General features: G+C 42.2%; 1 protein-coding gene across 2 annotated transcripts; it reads left to right on the plus strand.

Moving 5' to 3' along the window:
* Positions 1-944: 944 nt before the first annotated feature.
* LOC145390651 (uncharacterized) lies at positions 945-11029 on the plus strand. 2 transcript variants are annotated; one of them, XM_080265443.1, is made up of 8 exons: positions 945-1197; positions 3437-3548; positions 3740-3856; positions 4517-4663; positions 6281-6416; positions 6695-6730; positions 9400-9535; positions 10656-11029. In XM_080265443.1, the coding sequence occupies exons 1-8, from the start codon at positions 1009-1011 to the stop codon at positions 10830-10832; spliced, it is 1050 nt and encodes a 349-aa protein (XP_080121569.1). In that variant the 5' UTR covers positions 945-1008; the 3' UTR covers positions 10833-11029. The 2 variants fall into 2 exon arrangements, with proteins under 2 accessions (XP_080121569.1, XP_080121570.1); XM_080265444.1 differs by lacking the exon at positions 6695-6730.
* Positions 11030-17027: the final 5998 nt, after the last annotated feature.

Genomic DNA, 17027 nt, shown 5'->3' on the forward strand with positions numbered 1-17027 from the left:
CCTTCGCTAGATCTGCAGGTATCCAGTTTCTAACATTTAGGGGCAAGGAATCTAGCTTTATTTTATTCTTTCTGGAAGTATTAGACTTTACAAAGTTTGTGATATATCTCGATTTTGCGGTTTGCATTTAGCGACTCTGGCGTGATAATCAAAGACGGTGAATAAAACCCACACTTGTAGACAGAGAGTGTAGTTACCAAACAGTTTCAGTGGACACTGCCAACATCTTCAGTGGTCAAGATAGATAGAAGATGGTGGCAGTGTTCAATGAAACTGGTAAATATGTCCGTCTATAAGTGTGGATTTTATTCATCGTCTTCGCCCAAGAGTTTGACTGAAAATCAAATTGGAGATCCTCCAGTTGCCAGCTTGTTACCACTGCACCATCGGCTCCTCCAGGAAATTTAAAAACAAATTTATTGATTGTGGCCCCAGGCTTGATCGTCTGGACACGAAATCAGTGGACTGCACGCTGTTTAAACTGCACCCTCCTTCCAACAGTTCGCCTTCTTTCGTTGAGGGATAGGGAGGGAAATGACAGACTTTATAACTACGATAGCGTATTTGGTTTAGCTGCGTAAAAGTGCAACCTCCAGCTTGAATGTTGAGCTATAAGAAGATATTCACAACAAAATATGGTGCTAGTCACGAAATGGTCATATGGAAAGGATATAGAACCGTAGTGTTAGTTTTGTGCTTTGTTTGTCATTGAACTACGGGAAATAAAGCGACAGGGACGAAAACTTCCGCCAAGTGAAGGTGAATAAACCGTAGGCCCTGCAGACTCCTGGGTGTAGGCCTATCGGTGTCACTGCGTGAAGGCGTTTGTTTAGCATTATATGATTTTTGGAGTTTGCAACGCTGGCTGTGGCCTTGCTGGCCAATCCGGTTTACGGTTACATTCCGCTATAGTAGCCACAGTAACTTTATTGTTAAACAGGAGGGACGCGTGGTTTGGGGGGCTGTGGGTTATTTTATACATCCTCTGGTGTGGCAAAAGTCAGTAGGATGTCCACATTAACCAAAGATCAGCTCAAAACCCAGCTGGTCTCATATGGCGTCAAACTGCCGTCCCCTTCAGCGAAAAAGGAGGAGTATGTTCGGTTATATGAGAAATATGTCGCCCCCCTGGCCAGATCTAAAGGGGATTTCTCTTCAGACGACGAAGATTTGCCATTAAATGACGTCAGAAGTCAGGTCAGTTCGGCCATGAGGACATGAATAACAGTTAAATATAAGTGGTTGATGTGAGAGGCATTTTGGCGGGAAGGAATATTACGGTTGCCTTCTTTCTGCTCAGAGCTGGGAAGTAGGTCATGTATTTACTGTGGATATCTATCATGTACAGTTATACAGCCCCAATAATGTAGAACGCGAATTATGGACAAAAAATTGTAGTTATGTAATACCACGAAAATATTCGGTAACTCGGTGGTTGATTTACATGTGAGTCGTAAAAGGGTATTTGAATTAGTTCTGATGATAATAAATAATGATAAGTGGTCCATGTTAATAGCTGTGTAATTTCCGTATGGTAAATAATGATAATCAGCAAAAGACGAACATTAATATAAATACAGGAACGAAAGCGGCGATTCAGTGCGTTGTTGACACCTTGTGGCGAGTTACAAATTTCACTTCTCCACAGTTTTCGTCCATTTTCAGGCAGTTTTCCTTTGATATGGTAAGCTGAGGGTGAGGGGACAATCCAACCCTTGCTGTGGTTTATTTCCCTGTGTCTGTGGGCGTGAGGTGGCGTGGTGGAGGCAAAAAATGGGCGTAAATAAGGCATTTGGTGGTTGTGGGTCAGGGATGGGCGCGCCAGTTCAAGATGATTCACAATGTCATTGGTGGTTACGCCTTTATGATCTTTACCTCTACCCTTCTTTTATCGCAGTTAATTTGGAGCTGCTTTTATTTTTGGGAATTCAGATGTGCGTGTTTATCTCTTACTGAGGTATATAATGCTCAACGTTGCTGATGGTGAATAGTGAATCACGGATTTGCTGATGGTTACGCTGTTGTGTTTATCTTTGTTTGATACCTGTAGTTCCTAATCAGTGTTTTTTTTTTTTTTTGGCAGGTGGAGATTGTCAGATGTGAAAGGATTGAACTTGCTGGTGAATCTCTTGAGTGTGTGGAAGAGTTTTGTTATTTGGGAGACATGTTGTGGGCTGGAGGTGGGGCTGGAGCTATCTCTGTGGCTAGGGTGAGAAGTGGTTGGAAGAAGTTCAGGGAGCTCTTGCCTCTCCTGACATTGAGAGGGCTCTCCCTACGTGCTAAGGGGTCTTTGTATGCAGCATGTGTTAGGAGTGTAATGCTGTATGGCAGTGAGACCTGGGCAGTGAAGGAGGAAGATATTTGCCAGCTCAGACGTACAGAAATGACAATGATTAGGTGGATGTGCAGTGCGTCCCTGCGTCCAAGGCCTGGAGGGGCTGGGTTTACAATGGAAGAGTTGAGAGGTAGGATGGGACTGGAGTGTATTGGTGTTGTGATGAGGAGAGGTAGATTGAGGTGGTTTGGACATGTGGAGAGGATGGGGGATGATAATTGGGTGAGGAAGGTGAGAAGTGTTAATATTGGGGGTGGGGTTATGAGGGGTAGACCGAGAAAGACATGGGACGAGGTCATTAAGTGTGACTATAGGGTTAAGGGACTGAATAGGGAGGCTGCAATGGATTGTGCAGCGTGGAGAGCCACCATTAGGTGCCAAGGCCGACACATGCAAGCATGTTGGAGCCTTTAAAAACGAAAACGAAACCCTTTCATTGCAGTTAGGTAGGCTAGGTTTGGATAAGTAAGGTTAGGGATAGGAGAGACAGGTTAGAGCTTGAATTCTTTATTTTCTCCGACCTTTTAGGCAACACAGAGCCTGAAACATTAAGGAAAATAAAGAATGAAGCTGTAATCTGTATCTGTCCCACCCAACATTTCCACTTGTCACAGTGGATCCTCTACAAGGAAGGTTAGATTACTTTAAGGTAGATTAGATGAAGTAAAGGTTGGTTAGATTAGTAGGCAAGAAATGGCTGGGGCAGAATTGACCTGAAAGTCCTTCATGGGGGTTGTTTTACTCATTTGTAAAATTGTTGGGGGTAAATTAGGAAGTTCTTTACAAATTTCCACTTGTGCAGCTTTTTAAACATATCACTGTGATGGGCTGAATAGGCTGTAACTCATCAAGAGAAAATGCACTTGTAAATTAAGTGCATGGGAGCTCCTGCATTCAGGTTCTGAGAGGGGTGCCTTCATGTGGTGCCACTGATAGGACTGGACGGCAGAGCAGTCCAATGTGTTCATGTTCAAATGAGGCAGGGGTTGCTACTATTACTACTGCATATTTCCTGTTTATTGTAGCGCAGCAGGTTAATTGCCACTAACGTTGGTACTAACTGATGATGGTGACCTACATTACCTTTTCCTTCCCTTGCAGAGTCACACCATGACCACCCTGATCATCAACGGCATCAACATCACTCAGCTGGATGACGATGAGCTGTTTGCACGCCTCAGAGACCTTGGGGCAACTGTGGGGCCCATTGTAGGTGCGTACTGTTGCCTTAGTCTGCATAGAGAAAGAGAGAATGTGTGTGTGTGTGTGTGTGTGCACATGCAGGCAGGTTTGTGTGTACTGTACTGTACATGGTAATGATGCACTTATATGTATGGTATGCCATGATTCTCTCAGTGCCATAATTGCCTGCCTCTCTCCACCTAACCTAAGCCACTGTTGCAGACTCCACCCGCAAGGTGTACCAGAGGAAACTGTTTGTGTTGATGGGTGGGGAGCTGCCAGACTCACCAGCGTTCAATGGTGATGTGGATGAGGAGGAATATTCCGACAATGAAGACGGTGAGCTGCATGGATGATTTTTGTTACTGAGGGTAGCTGTATTATTAGCAATAGTGGTAGTATTTATTGCCATGGTAGAAGAAGACAGATAGATATGGTAAAGAAGTGTGTGTCTTGCTGATATGTAAATGTGGATGTGTGTTCCAGTGAGGTGGAGTTAGGATTCCAAAGGCTTGAATAGTGAGTGTGTGGTCCATTTCAAAGGGTATGTTGTTGATTGGTGTTCTCTCCCTATCATGTTTTCTCTTTCCTTACTTTCTGGACCCTGTTTTATTCTATTCTTGGGATGATTCAAATGTATAAGATATATAAAAATGTGAGTCTCAGCCTAAACTTTGATTTTGTTTACTTGTGGCTGAATGTTTCCTGCCTGTGTGATTTTTGTGAGGCTTTAGTGGGTTTGTTTTTGCCTGATGGAACTTTGTCACAGCTTGCATACTAAATTACAGTTGCACAAGATTTGACGAGCCAGAGTTGAGATAGGACTGAGGCTGCTTGGTTCCCTGGTTAGTCAGATCAACCTCCCAGTTTGACAGCATTTGGCTGTTGGTTGAGCTGAAAGGGGTTAAGGATCTTTTGTCAGTTTAGAACAAGTGTGGTGTCGTTACCAAACTTGTTAACGTGTGACCATAACCAAAGCCTAAATTGTGCCTTTTGCAGAGATTGTTGAAGAGCCAGTGACCACACACACATCATCCCGAGTGGAGACGAGCAGAACTTCCTACACCACATCCAGTGCCTCCTCCCCCACCAGTCCACAGTCATCAAACCTAGCAGATATACGCAGGCGTGTCCTCATACCCTCAGGTCAGTGTATCGCTGTAGTGGAGAAACAAAAGGCAAAATGATCTGTTATCCAGTCCTCTGTTGCCCCATGAGGAGTGTAGGAGCCCTGGGCTAGGCAAGTTGGTCCTGACATTTAAGATGAGAAAGACATCATTATTATGATTATTATTATTATTATTTACCACTACTACTACATCCTCTCACTCGATGTAGTGCTGCTTTGGGTGTCTGCTGTTTCCTCTCTTCTTTCCTTCCTCTTCTGTGTTTCTTTCCTTCATTCTTTCCTCTTCCTTCTGCCTGCAGGTGACTACATTTCCTCTTGTGTATTTCTTTCCTTCATTCTATCCTCTTCCTTCTGCCAGTGGGTGACTCTACACTGAGTGACAAGCCATATGGTTTCTTGTACACCAGGAAACCATTTACTAAGCTGAGTGGTAACCATTTAACCAAATTATGGTGCCCGGTGGTTTAGTGAGTAACTAAGGCGTTCCAATCGGATTGAGCCTGTGTAAGTTTATATCCAAGGGGTGGGTGGGGTTTATTGCCTATGTAATAACACTCAGGGATGAGTGAAGCTGGTCACTCTCGTCTGAAATGTTAGGAGGACCAACTTGCCTAGCCCTGGGCTCTTACGCTTCTCATGGGGCGTCATTGGACTGGATGATGGATGGACGGATGGATTACTATTATTATTATTATTGTGGTAGGTGGGGGTGCTCACCAACCACTCACTCAGTGTAGTGCTGCTCTCAGGTGTCTACCCTTTCCTCTCCTCCATCCTTCTTTCCTTCCATCCTCTTCTGTCTTTCTTTCCTTCATTCTTTCCTCGTCCTTTTGCCTACTAGTGACTTTACACTCCCTCTTCTGTCTTTCTTTCCTTCATTCTTTCCTCATCCTTCTGCCTGTGGGTGACTTTACACTGAGTGACAAGCCAAATAGTTTCCTGTACACCAGGAAACCATTTACAGAGCTGGGTGGTAACCATATAACCAAATTTTGGCGCCTGGTGGTTTAGTGGGTAATTACTGCGCTCCAGTTGGATTGAGCTGGTGAAAGTTTATATCCAAGGGGTGGTTGGGGTTTATTGCTCACGTAATGCCACTCAGGGATGAGTGAGGCTGGTCACTCACATCTTAAATGTCAGGACCAACTTGCCTAGTCCCGGGCTGCTATGCTCCTCGTGGGGCAACGTAGGATTGGATGATGGATGGACGGATTATTATAATTATTCATTCACTCATTCATCTAATCCAGTGTTGCCCCATGAGGAGCGTAGGAGCCCGGGGCTAGGCAAGTTGGTCCTGATATTTAAGATGAGAGTGACCATCCTCACTCATCCCTGAGTGGCATTACATGAGCAATAAACCCCAACCACCCCTTGGATATAAACCTGCACAGGCCCAATCTGATTGGAGTACCTGAATTGCCCACTAAACCACCAAGCACCATAATTTGGTTATATGGTTACCACCCAGCATAGTAAATGGTTTCTTGGTGTATAGGAAACCATTTGGCTTGTCACTCAGTGTAGACTAACCCTTAGATAGAAGGAAGAGGAAAGAATGAAGGAGAGAGACAGATAGTTATTATATTATTATTATTATTATCATCGTCATCATCATTATTATTGTGTTGCAGGGAGTGAGCATGATAGTGATCCTGTAGTGTTCGACCCTGACCGACACACGCCATCACCACGCCGCTCACTGCGCACAGTCACATCTTCATCCTCGGAAACTACCACCTTCCGCAAGTTTGTCAACAATGGCAGCAGGTGAGAGAGAGAGAGAGACTTGACTCACTCTTTATCCCTCTACTTTTATGATATTGGTAATACATGAGAAGTGTCTTTTGCCCCTTCCATTTGTCAGGGGTTTTATTTTTAGATATTGCCATTACTTTGAAGTGATTATGACGAACAGTGATAACGATATAAAATTACTATGATGATTACAGACACGATAATGATCATGGTGAATGTAACTGTAACTGTGGTGATGAAACTTGCAACAATGATGATTAAAAGTACCTTTGGTCACTTTGTACTTACAGTAGTGTGGGCAAGACTAAACTGCGGATGCCAGTACGGTAAGAAACGTTTTGTGGGGCACCTGTCGTTTTTTTGGGTGTATGCGTCATTCATTGTGGTCATTTGGTGTGGAGTTGTCACCGTCCTGGTGTGAGAGCGCATCTTTGTAACAAACTATAGTTGGTTTGTTTTTATCTGACAAAATTGGGCTGTATTTATAACTTAAATACAAAGTTGTGATTGCATGAAATGCTCCTTGGTTACTGGCCAGGTCCATCTTGTGATCAGAGTAAACTTGGCTGTCAGACCAGGCTTGAAGGGGTTTTGGATCTCTGTCAGATGAAAACAAATTTGCTGTAATACTTGCACGGCTTAACCCCTTTAATCCAGGAGGTCGTTGAATATCAGCTATGGTAGAGGAGTGAACTGCTGATTGTAAGAGCTGAGTTCTGTTCCTGGTAGGGGCAGAGAACAGAGTATTTGAGATTTTTGTTTAACTGTTACTGTAATGAATCTTCCACATGACCATGTGACTTGCCATAAAAATGGCCTTGCTTACACCATGACAGCCCTAACATGTGTCCAGTGCACAGCAGACCCTCGTCATAGTATGAACTTTTATGCAGTGAATCGCTTATGCAGTGTTGAAAACATTAGTACCTTTTTTGATGTAGGAATTTTCACTTATACAGTGATAATGATCCTCTACAAAATCTGTTTGTTCAAATTAACGTCATTATTTTCGCTTTGATGATTGCCCTCACAAGTGTTCAGTCATTTGTTTGTTCCAAGATGGCATTTGCACTCATGACCATCAGGTGTCTTAGTGTCAGTGATGGAATGGTAGTGTGGTGTTGGAGTTCAAGCAGCAAGTGAAGTGAAATAGCTGCTGCCAGTTTAGGTGATTTGGAAACTTGTGTTTAGACTTATATTTGGTAGTAAGTACCATGGGAAGTGCAGTGAAATGAAATAGAAACCACTTTAGGTGAGCTGGAAACTTGTTTTTAGACCTTGTTGGGTGGGTGACCCTTGGCAAAAAATATATCCTCAGTGAACCTATACTATAATTGATTTGATATACAATAAATTGTTATGTAATGGATTTTTTTTTTCCAAACCATCATGAAATGAGGACTTGCTGTGGATGGTTTGGTGGCAATCTGGTGACAGGTGAAGGTGTGTGGTACCATCAACAAATGGTGTTCAGGAGGACTGTTGGACCTTAGACTGTAATCTATGCCTAGATTCAGAAGCAATAAAAAATATATTAATAAGTAGGATCAACAACACTGTCTGTGCACTGGTGTCATTATCAAATACTGTACAGCACAACTCAGAAAAGCCCACTTAACCTTCATTGCATTGCATCCCTCTCACACCAAAGCACACTCACCTCATGCACATCACTGGGTAACACTGATAGGTCTTCAGTGTAACCGAACAACAGTGTCTGGCTAAAAGAGCTGGCTGTTCAGTGTGTTGTGCCGAGTTCAAGATGTTGGGGACCAGAACAACAAGAACAAGCTAATGCACTATCACTTTTACTGTAGAAAACATTTATTATTCTAACGCTTTCACTGTGTATGTTACTTACACAATGATTTAATAACCTAACCCTCACTATTACTTGCATTGTATGGATGCATACGCAGCAGTTTTTAACTCTGCCATTCTTATTGTGCTGAGTGATCTTTTTTTCATATTTCATTAGGGTGGCTTTAAATTCGTGAATTATCATCATCATCATCCTGACATCCTTTCCCACCCTAGGGCAGGGTGAGGAGTAGCAGTGTCCAGACAGCCCAAATTTGCCCAGTCCTTTAGGCTACACTTCCATTTGCTCGCCATTCAAGCCCCTGGAATCCTGGCTCTGTCTGATATGCCAGAAACATTCACCACATTCTGTAGCTTCACATAAACCTATCAAGATAATAAATATACTGATAGTTTGTGCATCCTAAATGTTGCTGGGGCATAATTAACTGCTTCAGTGTGAGAGGCATCTTGTAAAGTGAATAAAATAATACTGAATGTTGGTGTCATCATTCATACCTCTTTTCCCACTCTGGGATGGGGTGAGGCAGGGTCCAGAGAACCAGAAAAAAGAAAGAAAGAAAGAAAAAATCTGATAGAGGGAGGAATTCAGCAAACTTGTCTAATTGAACGGGTCTTACTGTCACTTACCATCCAGTCCCCCAGATCCTGACTCCAGCTCACAGGCATTAGTCTCCACACTAACATTCTTCCGTCTACCTACTAGTTTGAGTCTTGGTTACGTGAACTTAATTGATTTTGGTCTGAAGGGCCATTATATGAAGCTGTTAATGTATGCTTTCAGTGTGGTTGTAGTTATAATTGGTTTATTAATCTGAATCCTTCCTAATAACAGCTGACTACTATTTTGCTATTTGAATTAGAGTGTTGTTATCACTGAAATGAAGAAGTTAGGTAAGTCCCATGCATCAGTGGACACCACTGAATATTTTGTCTGTGCTTTTGAAATTGGAGGGAGTAGTTATAGTCTTAACTAAGCCTGTTTCTACCAAATTATCTACAGCATATACTGCTACTTATACTTTAGTACTGTTGTAGCAAAACCATACCTCACCCTGACCTTGGGTGAGAGACAGGTTGGTAAGATGGTGATGATGATGATGATGATGATGATGATGATGATGAAATAGGCCTCACCAGATTGAGGGAATTAATGGCCAATTTCTCTATTCAGCGGTGTGGTGCATGACAACATTGATGAGACTGACACCAGCGCAGGCAAACCCAGCAAGATGGGAGTGTGTCTGCGGATGTCGGTGAAACTCTTCTTCCTGGCACTGATCATGGCACTTGCTCTGTACTGCTACCAGGTGTGTGTATGTGTGTTGTCTTGTGTTAATCTATTGTTACAGGCATTGTGGTATTTTGTGGGCCTGTTAGTATGTTAATTGAATTTTAAGCAAACTTCATCCACTCAGCTCGATTACTTGTCATCTCCAAAGCCTTATTAACTTTTGTACATGTCTTTCTCACTCTCTCACATACTTATTTGCCATATCTCTTCACCTTCTAGGCCCACCTTGCCTCCTCCCACTTCTAGATTTGCTCAGATGTACCCTTTTCACCATCATTCACACCCACTCTCTCCACATGCACATACCATTTGATAAGCACACTCTCTTTGTCTCAGGTGTCTGATTGGACAGAGAATACCGTGTTTCATAAGTTCACATCGGACAATTTCCATCAGAATATTTCCAAACTGTTCTATGACTGCCGTTGTAAAATCCACTTCACTGAGATTGGGTATGTCAAACAGACACCATATTTATTTATTTATTTTTATTATTATTATTATTATTATTGTCGTTAGTATTGTTATTATTTTTTTATATATTTTTTCACCTCAGTGCAATGGATGGCTTCATGCAAGGGCCTTCATTGTCCCTGTGTGGAGCATTGCTCTTGTGTGTGTGTGTGTGTGTGTGTGTGTGTGTGTGTGTGTGTTCTGGGGGGTCATCACACAGCTTTTTAAACAGGGTGACATTCAGAGATTTTTTTTTTTGTCTCCCTTCCTCTTGCTGATGCCCATCAAGCTTTCCGCTACTGCAGAAGTTTGAGTGTCTACTGTCTGCTTGCATCTCCTTGGTTACGGCAGGCACACCACACCTTTAGCAACACACCTTCAACATTGTCTGTCCAGCAAGTGTTCTCTGATACTCTTTCAGTCCATCAAGTATACAGTCGGTCATCTCTGGAACTTTCTTCCTCACTTTCGTTTTCTTTCTGCCTGTGACACCCAGCCTTGGAAATACAGTGTATTCAGGCAGCTCAGAATAAGTGAATTGATTTTGGCTTTTTCCTCAGGTTCCTGGGTAGAACATTTTCTTAGGCTTTTTAGCCTTTGGCTCTTTCTTTTTTGGATAAAAAACACACCTGTGTGCCACAAGACTCAGGTGACTTGTTCACCGATGAAAACCTTCATTCCAGACGACATCGTCAGAAAATCCATTTAAGACGGTGGAGCAGTTGGCCCGTCAAGCCCTCGAGACGGCTGCAGGTGAGGATGCAGCAGCAGCAGCAGTGAAGGAGGGTGACCCGGCCCCCCCGCCACCACCACCATCGGAGCAGGAACAGCGAGTGTTCCCACAGGACACCAAGGCTTGAGGTTCATAGGGCAGGAACACTTGACACAACCCCATTCCAGCACTGGGGTGAATATATACACAAGATTGTAACAAGTTACTGCCTTGCATCTGAGTGACATCCTTTTTGCTGTATTCTTGCTTCTGCCAGTGGATTTTATTCAACTTAGAAAAGGCCTCTCATAGTGAAGGGGTTTACTAAAGTTGTATATAACCTTTCCAGTATGAAGAGCCTGTAAACTGAATAAAATTGTCATGTCAAGAATAAAGTTAAAAGGCTGAGGGAGTTAGTATTTGACTCACGACATTTTGAAAATGTTCTGTTAATGAAAGAGAGACAAAAATCTAGTGACTGATACATTAGATGTCCACAAGAGTGATGGAATGTAGCAGCTGATAAGTTAAACTGTGCCGTTCATATGATCAAGTCTGTGGGAGATTTGCAAAGTTGAGTATCCACGAGATGAGGTTTAGCAACAAGTTTAAAAGTGTACGATCAATACGAGACAGGAACCTAGTGAATGAAATACTGGATACACAAAAGGCTTACCAGCATAAAGTTGAATATCCAGGCAGGATGGACAAGAGTAAATGACAAGTTAAAATTATATGAACAGTGTTGTGTATACACAAGTCATGCAAGACAATGGTTGAGTACGCAGAGCAAAGTTGGATAATCGCTCAGTGTTTCCAAATTTTGTAGCAAGTTTGGTTGTTGTACAAAAGTTGAATAGCTATTGCCTGAAAAATGGACGCATACAAGATGAAGGATGTATAGAAAAATTGAAGAGTGTAATGGATATGGTAAAAGGTAGGGCAAGTTAACCCTTCTAATTCAGATATCTTTTTTATTTACCGGTATTTCTTTCTGTAGGGGCAAGTTAACCCATCTGAGCCAGACATAATTTTTGGTTTATTCTTGCTCTTACCAGACAGTTTTATTCAGCTTTGGGAAGATCTATTGTTGTTTAACGTGTCCGGTCAAGCAGACGTCAACAACGGGTCAACAACTGCTGTGGGGCCGTCCTACAGGTATAGTACAGTACACACACCATGTAGGGATCGTGGGACCCCCTGTGGTAGACACTGGTTCCTATGGTGAGGTGCAAGGAAATGTAAGATTTGGCTCCTGGATGGATGCTGCATATGCTCCATCCAGGTCACATAGTGTAGTGATCAGGGGTTTAGTAAGGCTGTATCTGACCCCCTGAGCTGATTATAATTATCTGGAAATGGCAAGAATGGAATGAAATCTGTCATACCCAGGGTTATTGGGTTTGTTATCAGCATCAGTAGTGGTGGTGTGAATCAACACTGGAAAGTTTTATTACACTCTCAAGTAGCTGCTAGTATTTAATGCTCAGTAAGGTGTAATTGATGACATTGTGTTTAGTTGGCATACAGATTTCATTTTGTATTGGCCTATATATTTGAAAGCTGTAATTAATTTGAAAGTGCACCATTGTGTTTGGTTCACACGTCAGAAGTGTTTTTGTTGCATTGGTGTACTGTTTGCTGAAAAGTTTTAAATAATTTGAAGTGCTTAATATACTTGAGAATATCTAATTTTTTTTAGTTCTTGTTTAGCAGTGGTCACTTCAGAATTAGTCTAGTGGATCTGGAATTTTGTGTCATACTATTATCCATGCCAAATTAGAATTGAGGCAATGCTTGGAGTAATGCCAAAAGAGCCATATTAGCTAAGCTGAGATGGTAGTTAGACAGCAAATTATCTGGGACCTCAAAGTTCTTTCACAGAGCAAGACCATAAAAAGTAACATAAGGCGCCCGGCGGAGGAACTCTGAAGGTACCTTGTGTCCGTAATTCCCAGTTGAAAGCTCCTCCTTGGTTTTGATTTTGGTGTAGTGGTTATGCCCAGAGATCTTTAATTTCACTGTCAACTCCCAGCTTTCCACACCAGCCCGTACTCCTTTGTGCTAACTCCATTATCTGTAACTGTGATTCTGATTTGGAGTGGACTATACATGTGTTATATCTGGTCACGCGTCACATTGATAAAGCTGGGTGAGATTAATACAGCTGGATTCTGTGGATGTCCTTTGTTCCAGCCCCAGGCTAATCTGATGGGTGAACCCAGTGGACTGTTTGCTCAAGTTGCCTGTCGGCAGTCTGCCAGCCTCCTTTTGGGGGATAGGAAATAGTTGAGGGGCATTTGTGTAGCCAGGCAGTGGAGCTACCCGGTTATATCAGTTGCACGACATGAAGGCATCTATCAAGCACCAGATATGACTTGCCTCATATGATAAAACTAAGACTGTTTGCTTGCAGTTGAATCAGTGGAATACGGCAGGAATTGTTGAAGATGCAGTTGAATTAGTTTGATGATAGGTTTAGCAGATAGTCTTTCTTTTTTTTATGATGTGCTTGGAGAGTTATAGTGTTTTTGTGATGTATAGGCAGGAAAATATAAGTGAGGGTAGCTTTTTTTTAGTTTTCAGTTTTTGTTACTGTTGTAATAAGTGTGTTTTCTTATTGTCAGTCAAGGATGGTGTGCGAGTTTGGTTTATTGTATTTTTTTTCTCATTCAATGAAGGAAATATAAATTTATTTTTATTTTATTTTATGCTTTACAGGCTTTAAATCATTCACGCAGTTAGCATTCACAGACGGGAAACTTGGCCACTGGTAAATACAGTAGTGTCAAAATTCAAATGCTGACATATATAGGTAGAGATCTTAAGTACATGTCTTGGAAATGTGTTTTTCCTCCCCCAACAATTGCCAGCAGCTGTTGGGAAGTAATTAGCTGGTTTTGGTACTTGGTTTAGCTTCCAGTCCATAGAAAACATCAACTGTGCCATGACCAGCCTAAATATGGGGATTTTTTTGACAAGGAAGCTTTTCTTTAACTGGGTAGGATTACCTCGTGTAATGAAGGGGGTAATTAAGGACCATGTCTAGTCCCTCCGGTTTGAAGTCTCGCAAGTTAAATAAATTTGTTTGGAGAACGAAAGTAAACGAAAAAATGTCATTGAAGAAAAGGAGTTGATATACCTGGTATTTTGTACTGTAGAAATTTTTTATGTAGATGTTGCTGCAATATATATATAGCTAGTGTGTTTGTGGGAAATCCTTTGAGTTGTCATAGTGTATCTTTAATATATTGGTAGAAAATTACACATCATCATTAAGTACAAGGTGTTCAGAAAGATACTGTGGTAGATGAATACAAGGTGTTCAGAAAGATACTGTGGTAGATGAATACAAGGTGTTCAGAAAGATACTGTGGTAGAGGAATACAAGGTGTTCAGAAAGATACTGTGGTAGATGAATACAAGGTGTTCAGAAAGATACTGTGGTAGATGAATACAAGGTGTTCAGAAAGATACTGTGGTAGATGACCTAAGACACCTTAGCTGCACCACACTTCTCAATTTTTGTTGTTATTGTTGTGGTCCCAGGCTGACCTGGACGTGAACCTGGTTGTCTGTAGGCTGACAACCCTTCTCGTTCTGTCCACCATCGTTCTTTTGGGGGACGTGGTCAAGTGGACTGGAACTGCCTGGTTATATCAGTGCCATCACATGAAGGCTTCCCTCTCCAGCACCACATCCTACAGAAAGGGTTAGTAATAATGGCAGCAGTAGCTAGTGGTAGTAATCAAAGCCCCTGATTCATTGAAATGTGAAACTGGTGGACTGCAGGCTGAGGCTGCCCTTCTTCAGCAGCCCACCATCCACCTTTTTGGGATTGGGGAGGTGGATGAGGTATGTTTGTGTAACTGGGCAGGGGAGCTACTCAGTTCCAGTATATATATATTTTTGCCACCACATGAAGTTGTCCCTCCAGGACTGAAAGGCTTAGTGAGGGCTTTTCACTCCAAACATGAGAGATATCCGTTAAGCTGAATAAAAAAAGCATGATGGTGGCAAGAACAAAACCCAAGTGACAGGTATATAAGAGGCAGGTGCAAGTTGGGGGGAAGGGCAGCAAAATGGAAGGGGATAGTGTGACATGGAGGTGATATGTTGGTGGGATTAAGGCATGTGGCTGCAGATAGATAGATAATTTTGAAGGGTTTACTGGTGGTGGTAGTGATGGTTAGAATGCCCCAGCCAGAGTGATGTCGTTGTATAGGTTTGATACCCAAGAGTTGACAGGGATTATAAGTAGGCTGACCATGTGTCCTTAAATGTAGTTACTGGACTACAGTGCCCAAGCCTTAGGCCCATACACCTTGAAGTGGGTAATATAGGATTGGCTCTTTTTACAGTGAGAATGTGTGTTTGTAGTTAGCTGAGTAGTGGTGAGTCTGGGAGACGGGGGAGTTTCTGTGTGTGCCCTGAGTTATCTTGGTGGAGTCCTGCAGATTGCTTGATACCCTTATGCAATAACTCCTCCCATGGATCCCTCTTGGTGGAGTCAAATATTCATGGTCAAAAACACACACACCTCACTGACCAGCAACAATCATCTTTTTATCATCCAACTCTTCACTGCCCTATCAGCAGCATAGGGGCCAGTCACTTTTCCATGAACAGCATTATGTGTAGGTCATATCTGAGTGCCAGTGTAAACCTCACCATTATCTTAGAATGCATCCAAAGCAGCAGAAAAGTTGATGTAACTGGTGTCCTAAATCTTGATAGTTTTATATTTACACTCTTATAAACATTTTGTAACTTAGCAGTGGGAAAGATTTTCTCAGCATCTAGCTTTTCATCAGCCAAGACATTATAAATATGTCCCCCTTCCCTTGCTCCTGTGATCTCTTAGGATCATGCTTTTCTCAAGAGTCTGGTACTGGCGAGGTGCTTATATATGGTGGCACCGATGTAACGGTAATTTCCCTACCAAGTTATGCAGACATCCTCAGCTCCCTTCCTATCCCTCAAAAGGAGGATGGTGAACACAGGTTGAGGGCACCTTTAGCCTGCAATCCACCAGGTCCATGATACAGATGAGGCTGTGGCTACAACAACAACAACATTTTCTCAGCATTATGTTGTTTATATGTTTTCTCAAGAGTTTGGTCATGTTTTAGTTGGTGTTTGTACAAGTATATTGGTGTTTGATATCCTATAGTTCTGCAGTCTCGATTAGCTTTTCATTATTCTTGTTTTCTTTTTGAAAGGTTCATCTTTTGTGTTTTCCTCATTTATGATCTTATCCACCCCCGTTTTTTTTGTGGCATGATGATAATGAACTATGGATGATGATGAGCCATCCGTGTCTCCTTACAGGTAGTGTATTTTTAATTTTTATATTTAATACCCTCCCTTTCTCTCTTTTATATTGCTGTATTCTTGATAGCCTCTCTCCCCAGATATCCTTTTTCACTCTTTCCTCTCCATGCAGTATCCTCTCTTTCTGCCCTGGTGCCTTTTTTGTGTATTTTCTACCCAGTATTTCTCTCTCTCTCTATCCTAATATCTTCACTTTCTTTTCCCCTTCTAATAGTTTCCTACCATACCTCCTGATTCTCTCTCTCTTCCTTGCTGATATCCTCTCATATATCCTCATGAGGCTACATATCAGTCCAACAGATCCCTCTGCCAGCGTTTACAGATATACCCACAGAGGACTGTTATGTGCAGGAGTTTTTCATTTTCTTTATCAGCTGTGGCCATCCTGTATATTTAAGATGTCGAGTACAGTACTTGCAATATATTTCTTGCTCTAAGCATCCTGTTGCTAGTGTCTTCGGTGTGTTTTCATTTTCCTTTTTCTGGATTCAGCCTGCATATTTACAGTATTAGTGGCAAGTATGTTAGGAAGATCATGACAGCTGCTTATTACTGGACTGGGTATCTTATTAATAGCTTTTGTTTTGTGCAATAGTATTGCTGGATCTTAACAACCATTTGATGACCACACTGGGGTAGTTGCTTACCTGTGGTCAATGGGTCCGTTTGGATAGACAGATCAGGGTTCAGTGACATTGGTAATTAACCCCCTGAATCTATATGTCCATTTTAGTTCACTCTTGCTGCTGCCAGACAATAGCATTCAGTGTAGGAAAGGCCTCTTGTGCTGATGGGTTTTATTAATGCTTCATGTTCACCCCTCCAGTTGATACGACCATCCTGAGCTGAATAAAATCATGATATGACGAGAATACAATGAAGCAGATCCAGATTTTGGCCCATGGCCTTTAATTGACGCTGCTACTGTGAGCACGGCAATAGGCAGGATGCACGTGGGGAAGGCAGCAGGTGTGTCTGGGTTGACAGATGTTGAAAGCCTCAGGAGATA

The sequence above is a fragment of the Coenobita brevimanus genome, chromosome 15 (assembly GCF_032717465.1).
Source record: "Coenobita brevimanus isolate Jiangsu-jjx chromosome 15, ASM3271746v2, whole genome shotgun sequence".
Classification (NCBI taxonomy): domain Eukaryota; kingdom Metazoa; phylum Arthropoda; class Malacostraca; order Decapoda; family Coenobitidae; genus Coenobita; species Coenobita brevimanus.

What these genes read in the sequence shown, in the direction of transcription:
- LOC145390651 (XM_080265443.1), top strand. Translation starts at nt 1,009, where the DNA reads ATGTCCACATTAACCAAAGATCAGCTCAAAACCCAGCTGGTCTCATAT. An exon ending in TAAATGACGTCAGAAGTCAG is followed by an intron (nt 1,198 to 3,436) that starts GTCAGTTCGGCC and finishes CTTCCCTTGCAG; the next exon opens with AGTCACACCATGACCACCCT. An exon ending in AACTGTGGGGCCCATTGTAG is followed by an intron (nt 3,549 to 3,739) that starts GTGCGTACTGTT and finishes CCACTGTTGCAG; the next exon opens with ACTCCACCCGCAAGGTGTAC.